The sequence below is a fragment of the Mytilus galloprovincialis genome, chromosome 10, assembly GCF_965363235.1.
Source record: "Mytilus galloprovincialis chromosome 10, xbMytGall1.hap1.1, whole genome shotgun sequence".
Classification (NCBI taxonomy): domain Eukaryota; kingdom Metazoa; phylum Mollusca; class Bivalvia; order Mytilida; family Mytilidae; genus Mytilus; species Mytilus galloprovincialis.
The window spans coordinates 21,596,716-21,613,404 of NC_134847.1; the positions used below are offsets into that span (position 1 = coordinate 21,596,716).

Here is a 16,689-nt window from a genome sequence, read left to right on the forward strand (position 1 = left end):
AGTCAAAACAAAATCATCTGGTTATTTAGCAGTGAAGATTAGTTAAAGAATTTACATTTGATTGGACATTGAGAAATATATATATTCATCTGAATCAGTATCACAAACATACTAGCCGATTTACTACAGAAAAAAAATATGATTAGATACATTATTTATTCAAATGATCTCACGAATATCCTTGAGGCATCGTCCCTTGATATCAATTTTATAATTTTGTTAGTCTACATAGGTTATTCAAACGAGCACATAACAGATTTCTTTATTTTGAAAAGGCTTTAAACGGTAAAATATTATCGGTATCGTCTCCGTTTTTGTTTTTTTTTCGTCGAATCCCAGCAGACGAATTTTAGCATGGGATTGCATTGCATTGTTTGTCTTTATTTGTTTTTTGTTTTAAAGCACTCATTAAATTAACTATCTACATAAACATGCAAGGTATATCCTATTAAAAGTATGAAAGTTTGGCATTACACACGGAACCGAATATATTTTACTATATCTATAGACTGATGTCTGATTTTTAACCAATGAGAATAGTGGAAATTATCTAATGCAGTCCTGTCGAGCATCAAAATATTTTTGTCTGCAAGTCGGATCCCGTAGGAATTCAGCAGCTGAAAAGTGACCCGTTCAAATTCTTTTAAATTCAGTGTAAGTTCAATCAATCACAACTTTCCAAAGAAGAAAATATCAAACAAAGGATTTGATCCTGTTCCAATGTTTCTTAGAGAGTTAAAATTAAGAAATAATTCGGGCTTGAATATATCGTGATTTTACCACGGCAGAGACAATATATATACACATGTGTATATATGTATCTGACCACGGGTTGTCCATTTATACCCATATTTTACTTATATGTATATCGTGATTTTAGCACGGGTTGTCTCTTTATGCCGATATTTTACTTTATATATCGTGATTTTACCACGGGTTGTCCCTTTTTCAGTTTATGCAAAATATCGACATAAAAGGACAACCCGGTGTAACATCACGATATAATTTCAAACCCCCATGAATAATTTCGATTCTAATACACCTTATTGTTATTCCCAGCTGACCCGGCCGCTTGTACTTTTGACGTCAACAACAATCACTTTTCCATTGTTGCATCAGATATTTTGTTTTATTACGTCAAAACTGTACAGGAACCTGCGTGATATCAAGTAATGACGGACAAATAGCGATGAGGTGTATAGGACAAATACCGCAATTCTTTTGTATCAAAGCGCTATAGGTGGAGGCAAATATTTGCCATTCTCATAAATATTAAAACGCACTATTAAATTGGCCTTAAAGAAAGGAGCAAACTGAAATAGTGACATGCTTAAAAACTATTTACAATAACATGTTTAGACAGCGGTCAAATCATAGTTTTTTTTGTGTACTGGCCAGCAGGACAAGTGGACTGAAAATTCTACTGGTCCTGCAATAATAACATTCATTTGACAATCACTAATATAATAATAATCTTCTAAGGTTTACAAGTTGGACATGTTTTATTGTCTCGAGGTATTTTTAGATATCTGCCCTTCTCAATGAGCAAATTATGGTCATGATCAGTAATTCTAATTTTGGTAAATCAACGTCTAGTTTCAAAATTTGGATATCTTAGATAAAATTCTTGGTCTTGTTTGACTTTAATATTTTTGTAAAGAAAAAATTTGTTATTTTCGTTCAAAAGTTTATTTTATTTTTCAGTAATTCTGAATAAAAGTTGCTTTTAATATTCCTAATCCAAGCTTAAGTCTTTAGTTTGTTTATACAGTGTACTTGTTCCATATTTTGACAGGACATATTCGGAATCCAGAGCTTTCCAATACATTATAGTGTTTAATATTGAAAAAAATAATTGATTGCTAGCATGGAAAAAACAAAATAAAAACTTTTGCGCTACCCCCCGCCCCCCCCCTTTGAAGTTAGTGCTTGCTCCTTTATGAAAGCCATTTTGATGATTTGCAGATACATGTACTAAAAATATTTTGATTACGCATTAGAAAACGTAGGCTGCATCAGCGTGCTTACAGACGAAGAAAACGGATTGAGATGTTAAGGAGCACTACATTTCTATCTTTCCTGTTTGTTTCTTTTTCTTTTGTTGGCATTTTTTCTTCAATGAGTATTTGGCAAAAGGGGGGGAGGGGTAATTTTTTTTTTATATATCTAAGTGTATTTTAACAGATCTGAGATACTTACAAAAAAAAGTACCTCACACTTTTTTAAGTAATGCATTTATTAGTGAGTAGTTGTTTGAGTAAAGACTAGTGGCAAATATTTCTGTGTACGTCCAGTCAATTTAAGAAGACCTTTTCAAACAAATTATTTCTTCGGAAATGGTGATGCTTTTAGTCTTGATAAGGGGTTAATAAAGCTACATTGAGTGTTATTTATAACATAGAAATATATCAAGTTTATACATATATCTGGTAAAGAACTTAATTAATAATTGTTATAAATATCAATTTTATTCACAAATAGCTCCTTCTTTATATATACATGGTAAAATTAATGTTCTAAATGCCTAGTTTTGTGTACACTTAACCTACACAAGGCCTACATTGACTATCGACTGCATGTTGACAAAACATGATTTAAACTACATGTAAACATTAAGTTTTATCAATGGGAACGTAATTTTGTTTAGTTTACATGTGAGTTACACTATACACAACACCGAGTTTAGGTCAATGTGAACACGGCCTAAGAGAATCAAAAAGGTTACAGGATACATTAACAGGGAAATTTCCTAAAAAGGCTGCATGTGTTTTTAATGAAGACAGTGCTTTCCTAGCTTTTTTTGGCTAAATCTGTTAAACTTGCAGTTAGATTTCCATTATTTTTTGTCAGAGTGCCCAGAAATTTATACTCAGTTATATAAATGAAAGAAGTTTACTATTATTTTAATTTTTTTTATACAGGCGGTTTAACTCCTTCCAAAATTCTACATTTTGTGAAGGACGCTCACCAGCGATATTAATTAACTTGATCATTTGATTCCAATGCAATCTGATTTTTATCGACAAATTTCTACTGGTCCGCCGGACCACTAGCTGACAAAATCTTCTGGTCTGACTACCGGTCCACCGCTAATTTCGACCCCTGTTTAGATAGTTTTGGATGAATTTAGATGATAATTTACTTTATATGTCTTAAATGTATAAAAAATTTGGGTTATAACACATTTTAGCATCATTTGTTTACGTTTCCTTGTTGTGATGATTTTCGATTTCATAAGCCTGAATTTTCCTGTAAAATGTTGATATTCTTACGTCATCATTCTGTGAAGTCGGGTAGTTATTCTTTAAAAGCATACATTTTTTATGTGGGAGTCTGATCAGAACAGCCAAGGCAATATATTCATATTTTACCACAGGTGTGTAATCAAAGCTTTGAAGGACATCATGTAAGAATTTGCAGTATCTTAGTATTTAGTAGTATTCAACACTACAGTACAGATCAAGACAGCTTAACTTAGCCCCAAGTCCAGCGTTGTCGACACCTTTCAGTTTCTTGTCATGTCTGTTAATTCCTTTTCTTCCAGACATAAATGTAGTAGACTGTGAAACTCCAATGAGGAAATAGGGAATTTTTATCAGGACTCGTACTACAGAGTTCAGTCTGTGCAAAACTTTTGACTATTGTAGGGTTTGTCAGACCGAAAGATTTTTTTCTTCTATATATGGTTAACTAAAAAATCTAAAAATTTCTGTCTGAATGACTGTCATAAAGTGAAAAATTAACTGAACTTGTTTTAAAAATGAAGTTGTAGAGTTGCCAATGAAATAAATCCATTTCCTGAGACTGTGCCTGTATAGCCCTGATAGTGATACATCTTAATGTTCACAATAGTCATACCTGCCCACTTTCATTTTTTGTGGGGGAATCATGGATTTTCCCCATGAAGGCTCCCAATTGGAAATTTAAAACAAAACAATAAATTTTACCATTGGTATAGCATTGTAAAATTATGAAGAATCAAATAAATAACAAAAAATTAATTTGAAGGCCCTTTTAAAGGTTTTGTAGGACCATGGCAATCATCTTGCATGTAAAATTCTCATGGGCATTTTGAAATGTTGGCAGGTATGAATCTTCAATTTTACAGCTGTCTTAAGAAATTCATGACTTAACTTGTGTGATAAAATAATCACCTTGCCACCACTTTTCTCCAATCAATAACCAAGGGAAATTGTTAAAACATAAGAATATGGGTTAACTCTGCCCCATGGACAACTCCAAAACTCCTTATGAATTTTTCTTCAACAATGCAAGGAATGTTTTTTTCTCATCAAAACCATTTTGACAAATTGACAACATTCTACTTTCTTCAATGCATTACTGGCTGCTGGTGCATGTATCTACCTTTAATCATCCTTGGTGGGTGGCATACATGTATGTACATTTTTATTTCAAACAATTAAATTTCATTCATTAAGTTAAACAATATTGATTTAGATTTTAATGCAGTAACAGTATTTAGTCTCACTCTATATCTAGATAGACCCTTTAAAAAAAAAATCACATGAAGCAGCAAATGAGATATATAGTGAACAATTGGAGTTATCCCTCTTTGTACTAATTCTTTCCTCCAATGTATATATCTCTAGTTTGTTCTAAATTGTTTTGAAATAAAAAAAAATGAGGGGGTAGTAAGGAGTGTCCTTTATGTTTTCTATATTTATATCATTCAGCACAATCACATGCAGACTGGTTTGAAAAAGGCTTTTAGAGGCAGCAAAATTTTATCACTGTATCAATTTATTCAGACAACAAGTCCAGGTATTGCAATAAACATATAAACAGTTGCCTAGCAAACAGCTCTTTAAAATACCAAGACAGTATAAGTACTTGGAAATTTAATTCATAAAAGTATAAATTTGATCCTTTTCTCCCTGAAGTCTCCTTTGTGAGTCGTCACATTTTCCTGATTAATTGGTCAATGCTATGTTTTCATGGTTAAGTCTGTATCTCAGATTCTCAAAGCAATTTGCTGTATGGAATGCATACCATTACAAGGTACAAATGTACAAGAATATGTCTTGTCTGGCAAGTTTTGACCTTGACCTCATTGTCATGGTCCATTGCTAAAAAAAAAGTTTTCTTGGTACGTTTTGATAGTCAGATATACTATAAGCAATAAATACATGTAGGAGAACTTTGTTGTTGTATGGAATTATTGTAAGGTGTCCATGTCGTCTGACACAAGTGATTGGGTTCATCTAACCTTGACCTTATCACCATTATTTATTGGGAATGTTAAATTTTGTAATACTTGTTGTATAACATTTTTCAATAAGACTCAGCATAGTTTCAATCATGATCAGTAAAGCTGGTGAGACATTTCAGAGTAGGCACTCTTGTTGTTTCATAAATTTTACTTTTAAGGACTCAAACATGCCTGTATTTAAAAGGATGTACCTGACATTCTCATCAAAATAAGATTTTTAGCATTTTGCAGCAAATACTGCTGTTTGGTGCACAAAAATAATTTTAAAGGATCAATCTTTTCATGGATTTTAAAGCCCTTGCCATAGCAGAGGGGGCATTAAGTTTTACCCTTGTCAGTCTGTGCGTTTGTACAGAAGTCCCAACTTCCTAAAATTGGTTTCCATTCTCTATGTCTCTTCAGTGATGTAATTAGGGATCAATGTCCAAAATAGAAATTTTTATATTCTCCCTTTCGTGAGATCAAATTTCATGTCTATCATGTTGTTAAGCATTGTCATGTCTCATTTTCATGGAGATTATTTGGCTCCACCCCCTCAGTCATGGTCTATTGACTTTGAAACTTTTTCTTAGTTTTCATGTATTAGTTTGTTATTAGGTTGGTTAACAAATGGTTAATGGATAACCACTAGTGGTAGGTCAATGGTATTTAGTTTGCAGTTGAATAAGCATTGGCATATCTCATAACCATGGAGGTTTTTTGACCATGCCCCCTCAGTTATGGTTTATTGACTTTGAAATTCTGCTTAGTTTACATGTAACAGTATTAGTTTGTGTTTAGGTCTGCATAAAGGGAACTACTTATGATAAGTCAATGGTACATGTATTTTGAATACAGTTGTATAAGCATTGGCACATGTTTAGCCATGTACTTTCAGTCATGGTTCATTGACTGTGAATATTTGCAAAACTTACATGTTAAAGTGTTGCTATTTTAATTTCAACATTTGCATTATCAAAATACAAAAAAGCGAGACATACCTCTGTGATAACAGTTTATTACCATATAAGACTGAGTTTTTGAGAATCAAATCAGTCAATCAATGAAATTGTTTACCTTTGTTTCACTTTTAATGCTGAAATTCTATTCTTTTTGATAACTGAGCAAACCTAATTCATGTGTAGCTATGGGGTTAAATGGAAGGTCACATGAATATGGATGAATTGAGGTTGAATTAATAACCTGTAAGGTAATAAGTTATATGAAATTCTTATTAGCTTATTTTGACAAAATTGAACCAAACAAGAATTATTATTTCACTATTTCACTTTCATTCATGATTTAATATGCAAACAAAACATATTTTGATTTTATTTTTTTATATATACCGGTACCTCGTACACATAGCTAATGCCCCTTAAAGGGCCTCTAGTAAAAATTTAATTTAAGAATAATACTTATAAGATTTTTGATCAATATTACTCTTTGGCAGTCTGTGCTTATTATAATTAATTGACCCTAATTTGAAATGTGATAAACTATATGTGAAACAATACACACACAGCATTGTAAACCATGTTCATCCAGTGTTCACTTGTCTCAAGATGATTTACTTAATTTAAGTCTAATGGAAATCAATTCTGTGTTAGAATATATAGTTTGGTCTACAATAATGTTAATACCTTTTAAATATAATTTAATACGCTTGCTTGTTTTGACCTGAAAAGAGTCATTGTTAACATTAAAACAATTTAAAAGTGAAATTAATACCTATATACCTATTGTAAACAATAACTAGTGTATTTATGTACACTAACACCATAGGATTAGAGGAAAAGCAGATTATAATGATCCATCATATAATATTGACTATTTCTACCTGGTATTGATTTGGAGTAATTATTGTCTTTAACACAAGATAAATCAGACATGTATGCTGGAGAACCCCCAAGGTAAATATTCCATTATTTATTGTTGTTTCTTATATATTAAAAATTAGCAGGCAATTCAGTAATGGATTTTTTTTTTCATTTTGAAATGTTTCCATGACAATAAGCCACAATGTTGTATGGATGCAGCAGCCATGTTAGTCATGTCAATATCTTGATTATATTGTAGCAGTATATTTTACAAAATGCAGTCTAAATGAAATTTTGCCTCTGTAACAGACTTTTTACATTTTGAATTTTATTTGAAATATTTTTTACAGTTCAGCTGAATTTTTTTTATATAAACTTATTTGTATTCATCCTTATTAGATTGTTTTTCCTTAAAAACTTAATGTAAAAACAAGATAATAGTACAGTTTATAAATAACACATAGCTGAGAGAGTGATAGAGCAGATTGTTACCCTGAGAAAACATTGTCAACTGTGGCAAAGTCATGTTTGATTGACCATGCTTTTTCGAGGGGCACCAATCTGCTCTCTCACCCTCTCAGCTACATGTATGTGTTATTTATTAAATTATAATGAATGTCCTATATAAATAGCTATCATTATTGTCTTTTACCGATGAATTTTATCTAACAAAAGTATTTTCAACGACCACATACATGTACTTCTGAAGATATGTATATTTTTTATTTTTTCATTTTGACAGTCGAATAATAAAATCTGAGTCAAAATGTAGAACTTAAGCATTGTCTTTAATTACTAGATGTAAATTCAATTCATTGTCCTTTAAATTATTGATTTTTTATTGGTCTTGATCACAATTTCTTGAAAAAAAATATATAAATACAACTTATAAGTTTTATATTAACAGCTAGCCATTTAGTTGTGCTTCATTTTTATTGTCAACATGTCAGACATTTACTCATAAACACTTTTACCAATTTGCATAATACTTTGGTGAATTGTTTATATCTATTGAGGTGAGCTCCCCTTCAGTTTTTTATAAATTTTAGATTTAGACTTTCCGAGGTATGGGGTTTATTCATTTATACAAAAAGGGGGATTTTCCAGTTTGGACTATAATTCGATAATGCTTTCGCCAACTTACAAGAAATTTTGTGGAATTGTTTATATCTACTGACATGAGCTCCCTTTTGATTTTAATAAATTTTAGAGGTTATGTTTTTCGAGTTTTGGGGTTTTATTTAAAAAAAAAGGGGGATTTTCCAGTTTTCAGACAATAACTCAAAAATGCTTGCAGCAATTCTCATGAAACTTTGGGGAATTGTTTATATCTATTGATGTAAGCTCCCTTCTCACTATACAAATCCTTGTCCATGCTAATAATTTTTTTATTAAAAATTTAATTCTAATTTTTAAAAGAAATATTACATTGGAAAAAAACTAGGGACTAACAGCTGCATAATATAATAAACAATAACATAGGGTTACTGCATGAATATTGGGGAATATTGTCCCGAGTAGAATTTTATATTGCACAAGCTTGTGAGTGCAATATATGTTCTACGAGGGACAATATTCCCCAATATTCATGCAATCACCCGTTTATTGTATAGCAATATAATATTTGAAAGTAAAAATTGGTTTAAACTAAGATTTTGTCGTTGATGACGTCATGAATTTTGAAGATTTATTGCACTAGTGCTGTATTGGAATTTATTGCACGCTAACTTTAGGTTACTTTCTGTGGGAAATATTATATTGCTATACAATAATATAGGGTTATTGCATGAATATTGGGGAATATTGTCCCGAGTAGAATTTTATATTGCACGAGCTTGCGAGTGCAATATATGTTCTACAAGGGACAATATTCCCCAATATTCATGCAATAACCCTTTTATTGTATAGCAATATAATAATTACAAGTAAAAACTGGTTTAAACTAAGATTTGATCGTTGATGACGTCATGAATTTTGAAGATTTATTGCACTAGTGCAATATATTACAATTTATTGCACGCTAACTTTTGGTTACTTTCTGTGGGAAATATTATATTGCTATACAATAAAATGAGTTATCCAACTTTGACATAAAAATTAAAAAACACAAAATTTGTGATATCAGATAAAAATTGAGGATAAAAGTGTACACTCTAATTGAAAAAGAACATAAATGCATAGCAGCTGTAGCCCCAATGTAATTTCTACTTTTAGTGCTAAAATGCTATATGAGATTAGAACATGTGACAGTATGCATTCCATATTGCTGCAATATGAAATATTAAATTTTTCCCAAATTGTTTCATGTGCATATAAAAAAAACAATTGAATTACTTCTTTTGATAAACATTCATGATCAACGTGTATTGGTGTTAAATCTTGTTACACTTTACAAGTATTATTTTTTTTTGTCTTAAGGTCAGCAAATGTAAAAATAATTTTGTATAAGCTGTTTAAATTGACAATTATTTAAACCGTTACCCGTTACATTCAAGCACTGGTAGTATTCATTGCAGTGACAAGTTCATTATTGTTGGGTTTTTGTTTACTTTATAGACTATTGTTATTACACATTGAAATATGTGACAAAGTAATTTAAATGAAACCTTTCTTTGTGTCTATACCTATACACAGGTATATCAGACCCGTTATTATTTCTACGTTAAATGAGATATTGAAGGAATATCTTTATATCTGTATTTATACTAAGAGTGCAGGATAAGGGATGTGAATTGTTCATTGTTATCAGCTGATACTATTACAGAATCAATAAGGACTGGATCTCTAGAACGTTTTGATAAAGTAAATACCTGGATCAATAGAGTTACCTGTAATAGCATGTTGACAACCATTTAGCGTCACAAACTAAGATGGCCGATTACACTTCCTGATCACTTGTTTTGGGGTTTTGTCTCAGATTTTTTTGACAGTTATTTGATTCTGTTGATAAAATGGAACCCAGCTATAAAATGGGGAAGTGGAGTCCCCAGGAACAACACAGGTACATGTAAACTCTACTTCAGTCTTGTAATAGCTTTAATTTGGAATATAAGAGAAGTACTTAACCTACATATTGACATTTTGACATTTCAAAATCATATGTCCAAATAATCAGTACTTATTGTTGTGTGAAGAGAAATTTTTCATTATATTTAATGCAATATAATTAAAAAAATTATATGGTTCGATGTCACAATTTATTGAAGTGTATAACAATGGGCTGAAAATGCCAGCCATTCCAAATTTATACATGATCTAATATGATGACGATTATATAAAGGATATATAGGGAAAGTACTGGTTTTAGTCAAAGTGGGGAGAAAGCAAATACATCAAAACGCATGTCCATTCAAATGTTTGTTTACATATATAAAAAAGTGTCCAAGGCCTGCATGCTTTAGCTTAATTGGTAGTTACTTAAAACTTCAATTGGTCTGTTGTAGAATTGAAGACTGTTGTATTGAGATTTAGATTGATTGTTGTTCGCTTTATGTCCAGTGGCAAATATTTCATACACATTCATGATGTAAACAAAGAAACGATTACATAAATGTAATATAAGGGGGTAGAATCTGGAATAGGGTGTCCACTAAGATGAAGGGGGTAGAATCTGGAATAGGGTGTCCACTAAGATGAAGGGGTAGAATCTGGAATAGGGTGTCCACTAAGATGAAGGAGTAAAAAACTTTAATATAATACAAGGGGTAGAACCTGGAATAGGGTGTCCACTTAGATAAAGAGTGAAAACTTTAAATGTCAAAGTGCTGGAAAATGAAGATATATAACTTAGGAAGGGAAAGAAATTTAGCATTGCAACAGGCCAGCTATTATGGATCCCATAAAGAGTCAAAAGGGTTCTTAACATGCACTCAATCTGCTTCTGTTTTAATTTTTATTTCACAACTTTTAAATTTGATTTTGATAAAGAAATCCACTTTGTTTAAAAGCAGACCACCAAGAGGACATCTGTGATGTAAACAATCGTTTGAATCTAAACATTGCTTTCAACAGTGGCAGGATACAAGGAGACAAAAAACATGATACATGTAGCATAATTATACAGTTATTACCTACATGAAGGTCTTTTCATACACTTGTATATGTGTTCCGGACCATATGAGTATTTGGACCATACACGTATGGTCATGACCATATTGGTATATACTCATATGGTCCGACCATACACGTATGGGTGGGGTAATTAACACTCTGTTACAGTTTACTTTTAATACTTCTAAACTCTTCATATGGTATGACCGTTCATTAAAAAGGTATATAGGTAATTTTATTATCATATAATAATAAAAAGATTAGCTAAATAAAAATTAGAAGTTTCACATAGTTAATTTTACCTACTTGTCAAAACTATAATAAACACATTTTATACCGATGGTCATTACCGATGGTCATCACCGATTTGTTATTACGAGTGTATGGCAATATGTCGGCTTAAAAAATAAAATTCCAAAATTTCTTAATGAACTGTTACACAAGAAGTCACTGGAATGTAACATAGTTTATTTAAGTTGTCTTTTAAATATGGTGTATTGCAATCAAGTTACGATATTTGAGATCTAGAGCTTCTTAAAAACACCATATACATATCAGAATGACCTCAGTATCACTGTACGCAGCTACAAAAAGACTAGCTTTTCACTCGCAAACAAAAGGTGTAAATGAAAAGGATATGGTCCAAATACTCATATGGTCCAGAACATTTGCACAGTAAAATGGTCTATTGCAGTTTTATGAAAATTTAATTGAAAAGTTGGTCTGGTCAATATAAACTAGTTTTGGTAACAAAGTTCTTAGGAATATCCTATTTGCTACTACCACATATTTAGAATTACAGAGAACTTAATGAGAAAATTAAATACTTTGTAATTTATTCTACTTAGAGACTAGGTAACTTAAGTTCAAGTTTCACACAGTCTTGGTCAAGGTTTTCAACTTTTTTGTTGTTCAAGATTATCATGATTAGGGTTGATTTGATGAGTCAAGATAGTTCTTACTGATTATTGTCTTGCTTCATTGAAGTCTTAAAGTTGTTTCTGGCAGTGGCAGTGTGAACAAAGCTTTAAGTTTGTGATTACGTCATTTTAAGGGGAACCACTAAGTTGTGGGTCAAACATTTGTAAGTCTAATTTCTATGTTGATTATATGACCTATGGCTCTCCATCATGGTCCATTTACTTTGAATATTTTGCAAAGTCTACATGAAAGTCAGTGATAAGTTCACTTAAGATATGAACTACTAATAATAAATATAAGATATTTGGTATGCCATTGTATTAGCATTTAGAAGTTTCATTTGCTTTGAGATAATATAGCACTGTCCTCTCATCAGGGTTCATTTAACTCGAAACTTTGGAACCTGGTGCTGGTTTATATAGGTATAACCCCTGTAGTTTAAAACACTTCAGCCTTTTACCATACACAATCTCCTCTCTTCAGTTTGTGTTAATGATGAGAAACATTTCTTAATAAATTGTTCTCATAATTCAAATATTAGATTAACATATTTTAATTGCATTAACAGAGAAAGTAATTCATTTGCTAATCTCACTGACAATGACAAAGTTATATATATACTTAACCCATCAACACCAACACAAGTGAATAAACTAGGATCCTTTATAAAAAAGTCAATGGAACTGAGGACAGGGGACCCTTTAATATTTACCTGAATTTGTGTATATATATTGAGTTACTTAGTTATTGTCTTTATTTGTTTTTGTTGTTGTTATATGTCACAAACTGTAAAGTTTATATGGCAAATTCGCAATAAAACTTTGAATTGAATTGAATTGAATTGAATTGTTAATGCCTCATTCGTCAAAATCTGAACCTTTTGCTGATAAAGGATAACACTACAATGTAAAAATGATTATCTTTTTGAAGTAGTATTTGTCTGTTAGATATTGATTTTTTACTGCATTAGTTACTGTATTAGTCCTTAAAACTAACCTTTTATTATTTAAGGATGAGTCATACTGGGTAAAGGGTTTTAATCAGAAAGACAAATACTCAGTGCCTTATGGTCTAAAGAGATATATTGGTATTTTTAACTTTCTTAATTGAAAAGCATATATATTTTAATTATACGTACCCGCCTACCCAGTATATACTCCTCAAAAAAATTATTCTAGAACATATAAATGGTACTGTAAATTCAGAAATTATTACATGCATTTATTATAGTGAGTTTGTCATTTTTAACTTAAATGCGATTTTAATTTTTGCAATGTTGAGAAAATTCTGTTTAATTCATATAGAATATTTCATAATGCGAAATTAAATCATTGAGATTATAACCCTGTTGCATTTTTGGTAATAATAAAAAAAAATGCAATAATTTCTAGTAATCACTTATTCTGTCCTTCCAACTATCAATGTGTTAAAAACAAATGGTTTTTGGATAAAAGCTAGAGTATCCCTTGACCTTGATTGAATGAAACATAAACAAATGGAAGATACATGTATAAGGCAGGGGAAGAAGGCGATTGGTTTTGGAGTCAATAGGTCACTGTTATGGACAATAAATAGACTTTTTTTTTAAATAGTTAAGGCATGGAAACTTGCATTATGATTTTTACCATTTTGGGGCAAAAAATTGAAGATAGAAAAATTGAAAGAGCAAAAATTATCAACAAGACTAGATCTATCAAATTGTGAGTCAACTTCTTATAAGATTTATTGCCCCATGAGGACAGTTTTTTTCCAATTGTTGCCTTTCAGGCAAAAAAGCTACAGTCTAAATTAAAAATGTTTATAAGAATGTAAACAATATTTATCGTCAAATTCGTCAGAAGTGCTGAAATACTGTGTTGACCTCTTGTAGGAGAGATTGCCCCTAATTTGATTTTTATCAATTTTCCAAATTTCAAATTTCCTTTCAATCATCCCAGTGGACATGACACCCTTTTGCAGAACCTACCTATTGTATTTATTGGGTAATTTATTCTCCTCCTAAAAGTGCATATTATAAGCCATAAAATACTTTTTTCACTGGACGTTGATGAGCTGAATATCCAAATACGTCACACAGCCACCTGAAGGGGGATGTCCAAAATCGTAAGGTTGACAATTATGGATATCTCCCGACTCATAGAGCCATAACTGCTTGATTATACTGAACAAATATTGGCCTCACTGGGGGTGAATATTAGAGTTCACCAAACAGTACAAATTGTCCTTACCTGTGATGCATAAAAAGGGTTATGTACTAGCTGTTTCTATTTGTCCAAGTTATTCATGGGTCCTACTGATTTGAATGAAAATATCTGAATTAATTCACACCTCATGATTTTTATTCTAGTCAAAAGATTTATTCAATTGTACTGTGAGGTCTAACAATAACAATTATTCAATCAATCAACAAATTGTAATATACGATTAAATATCTTGCATAACAACATGTACAATCAATTATATATAGTAATCCTGACTTCATAGCAAATAAAACATCATGACATCCAGCAATAAGATTCCATGTTTTTCTAGGAGCTTTAATCTTTAAAGAAGAAAAATATTGCATAAATTCCCATGAATAGAATAACTCTGGATTTCATCCTTTGTGTAAATGTAAATTGATTGTGTAATTTTTTTTATTTCATAATAAAATGACACAAATTAGAATAACAGTACTAAAAATTGACAAATATTATGAAAATTGATGATGTTAATTTAAGGTAATAAATTTAAGATTTGCAATACGATACGACAGCTGCACTCTTAAAACATACTTTTTTTTTTAATTAATCCAAATTAAATTGCTTAAATAATTGTTTTAATATGTCAAGAGAGAAGATATTGTTGCAATTTTCTTAAGAAAATGTAATAACCTAGTTCCAAAAAGGAACACTTCCCTATGATATATTTCATGTAGTATGATGTTGGGTCAGGTTACAGTATTTAATTACATTTTTTACCTTAATAATTGTCATTTGTTTACAATTTCAGTCAAATTTTATTTCATGATAATTAAAGGTTAAACAGAAAATGTTAATTACCTAAGTTCATTGGCACTCACATATAAAAGCTAACATGACATATTACTTTTCAACATTGATTTCTTATCATATGACACATATATACATGTAATTAATGAAATTAAGATAAATCCAATTAACCTATGGGTATAACTACATGTGTAGACTTGTTGTCCATTTAATAATAAAAGTAGGATAATATTATCATTGTTGTCCATTTAATAATAAAAGTAGGATAATATTATCATGGTATCTATATTTGACAAAAAAGATTTTATCAAGTAAGTGTATATATATAGTATATTTTAATTAACGTTTCCTAATATACTATATCTTTTTATATGTATATATTGTAAATTAATCAAATAACACACTTTAGAGTCTAATTAGGACATCAGTACTAGTAATAGTATGTCCAAGGATTTTTATAAACCAAACAAATCCATAGCCTGTCAATTGCAATAGGGCTTTAAACTGCAAAATCTGTTAAAATATTTTAAATTTGAGAGCTTGTCATTAGTATTTAGGTAGGCTTTATCAAAAAAGATACTTTGCTTCATGATGTCATTTACACAGATACCAATGTGAGTAGGATATATCTTTTGGGGTAATGCCTTGGCTCAAATTAATTCTACCCCAAAACTAGGTGTTAAATGAACTTTTTGTCTCACCTACAACAAAAGTTACAGACTGCAAACATAGTGATTACAATCTGTTGACAGCATGAACTATTGGTTAAAAGCTTTTATATTTCAGAAGATGGACAACATGTAAGCATCATGCCTCGATGCAGAAGTCTCATGTGACAATGTTTTAGTCTGTCTTTTGGTCCATTGTCGGTCACCTCATTTTCATGATTCAGTGATTGCTTGAAAAATATGTATTTTAGTTTAAAATACTCATGACATTTATTTGAGTAAAAGGATAATTATATATTAATATATCAGATCCTCGCAAGGTCTACAAGTCTGTTAGACAGAGTTCACCTGACCTCATTCTCATTTCATGGATTAGTGATCAAGGTGAAAGTTTTCATTGTAGAGTCCTTACCTCAGATACTGATAGCCCCAAAGAGGTCAACTATCTTTGGTGTATGAAATGTTTGTAAGCAGGTTTCATCTGACTTTGACCTTTTTTCATTGCTTATTGGACATTATTTAGATTTTGTAGTTTGGTCTATTCCTCATAGACTAAAATCAGTAGGTCACTGACTATTTTTGGTGTATGTACGTAAACTTGTCCCTCTGGTAGGTTTTGTATGACCTTGACCTTACAGACAAACTGTCATGGTTAATTTGTCAATGATGAGATCCATGATTTTGTCAGTTTAACAGATACTATCAACAATAGTTCAAATATACATTTGTATTTGGTGTATGGAATGATTGTCTGTTTCACTGTCTGACTTGGTGGCCTGACCTTGACCTCATTTTAATGGTTCATTGTCCAATGTATTTTTCTACCTAGTACATGTAATCTTGTTCATATTGTGTGATACCATTTGTGTTCTTTCTTTTCCAGTCCATCTGCAGATCCTTTTGGAGACAACACCATGAGTGGACCTCCTGGAAGGTAGGATCAGATAAACTTAATTAACAATACTGTGGATTCATTTATATTTGTTGGAAATCAATTTTTGTGGATTTCGTGAGTACAGGTTAACCACAAA

General features: G+C 31.0%; 1 protein-coding gene across 9 annotated transcripts in view; it reads left to right on the forward strand.

The window, feature by feature from the left end:
* The first annotated feature begins 346 nt into the window (after positions 1-346).
* The window catches only part of LOC143047156 (tubby-related protein 3-like), a 44,414-nt gene continuing 28,071 nt past the window's right edge, over positions 347-16,689 (forward strand). For 5 of the 9 annotated variants that reach the window (XM_076220121.1, XM_076220113.1, XM_076220115.1 and 2 more), the window contains exons 1-2: positions 9,602-10,030; positions 16,542-16,592. In XM_076220121.1, coding sequence (XP_076076236.1) covers positions 9,981-10,030; positions 16,542-16,592 — 101 coding nt within the window. In that variant the 5' untranslated portion in view covers positions 9,602-9,980. Of the gene's footprint in view, positions 655-6,979; positions 7,123-7,935; positions 8,046-9,601; positions 10,031-15,182; positions 15,302-16,541; positions 16,593-16,689 lie in introns of those variants that run through there. The other 4 variants (XM_076220118.1, XM_076220116.1, XM_076220120.1 and 1 more) reach the window with 4 other exon arrangements.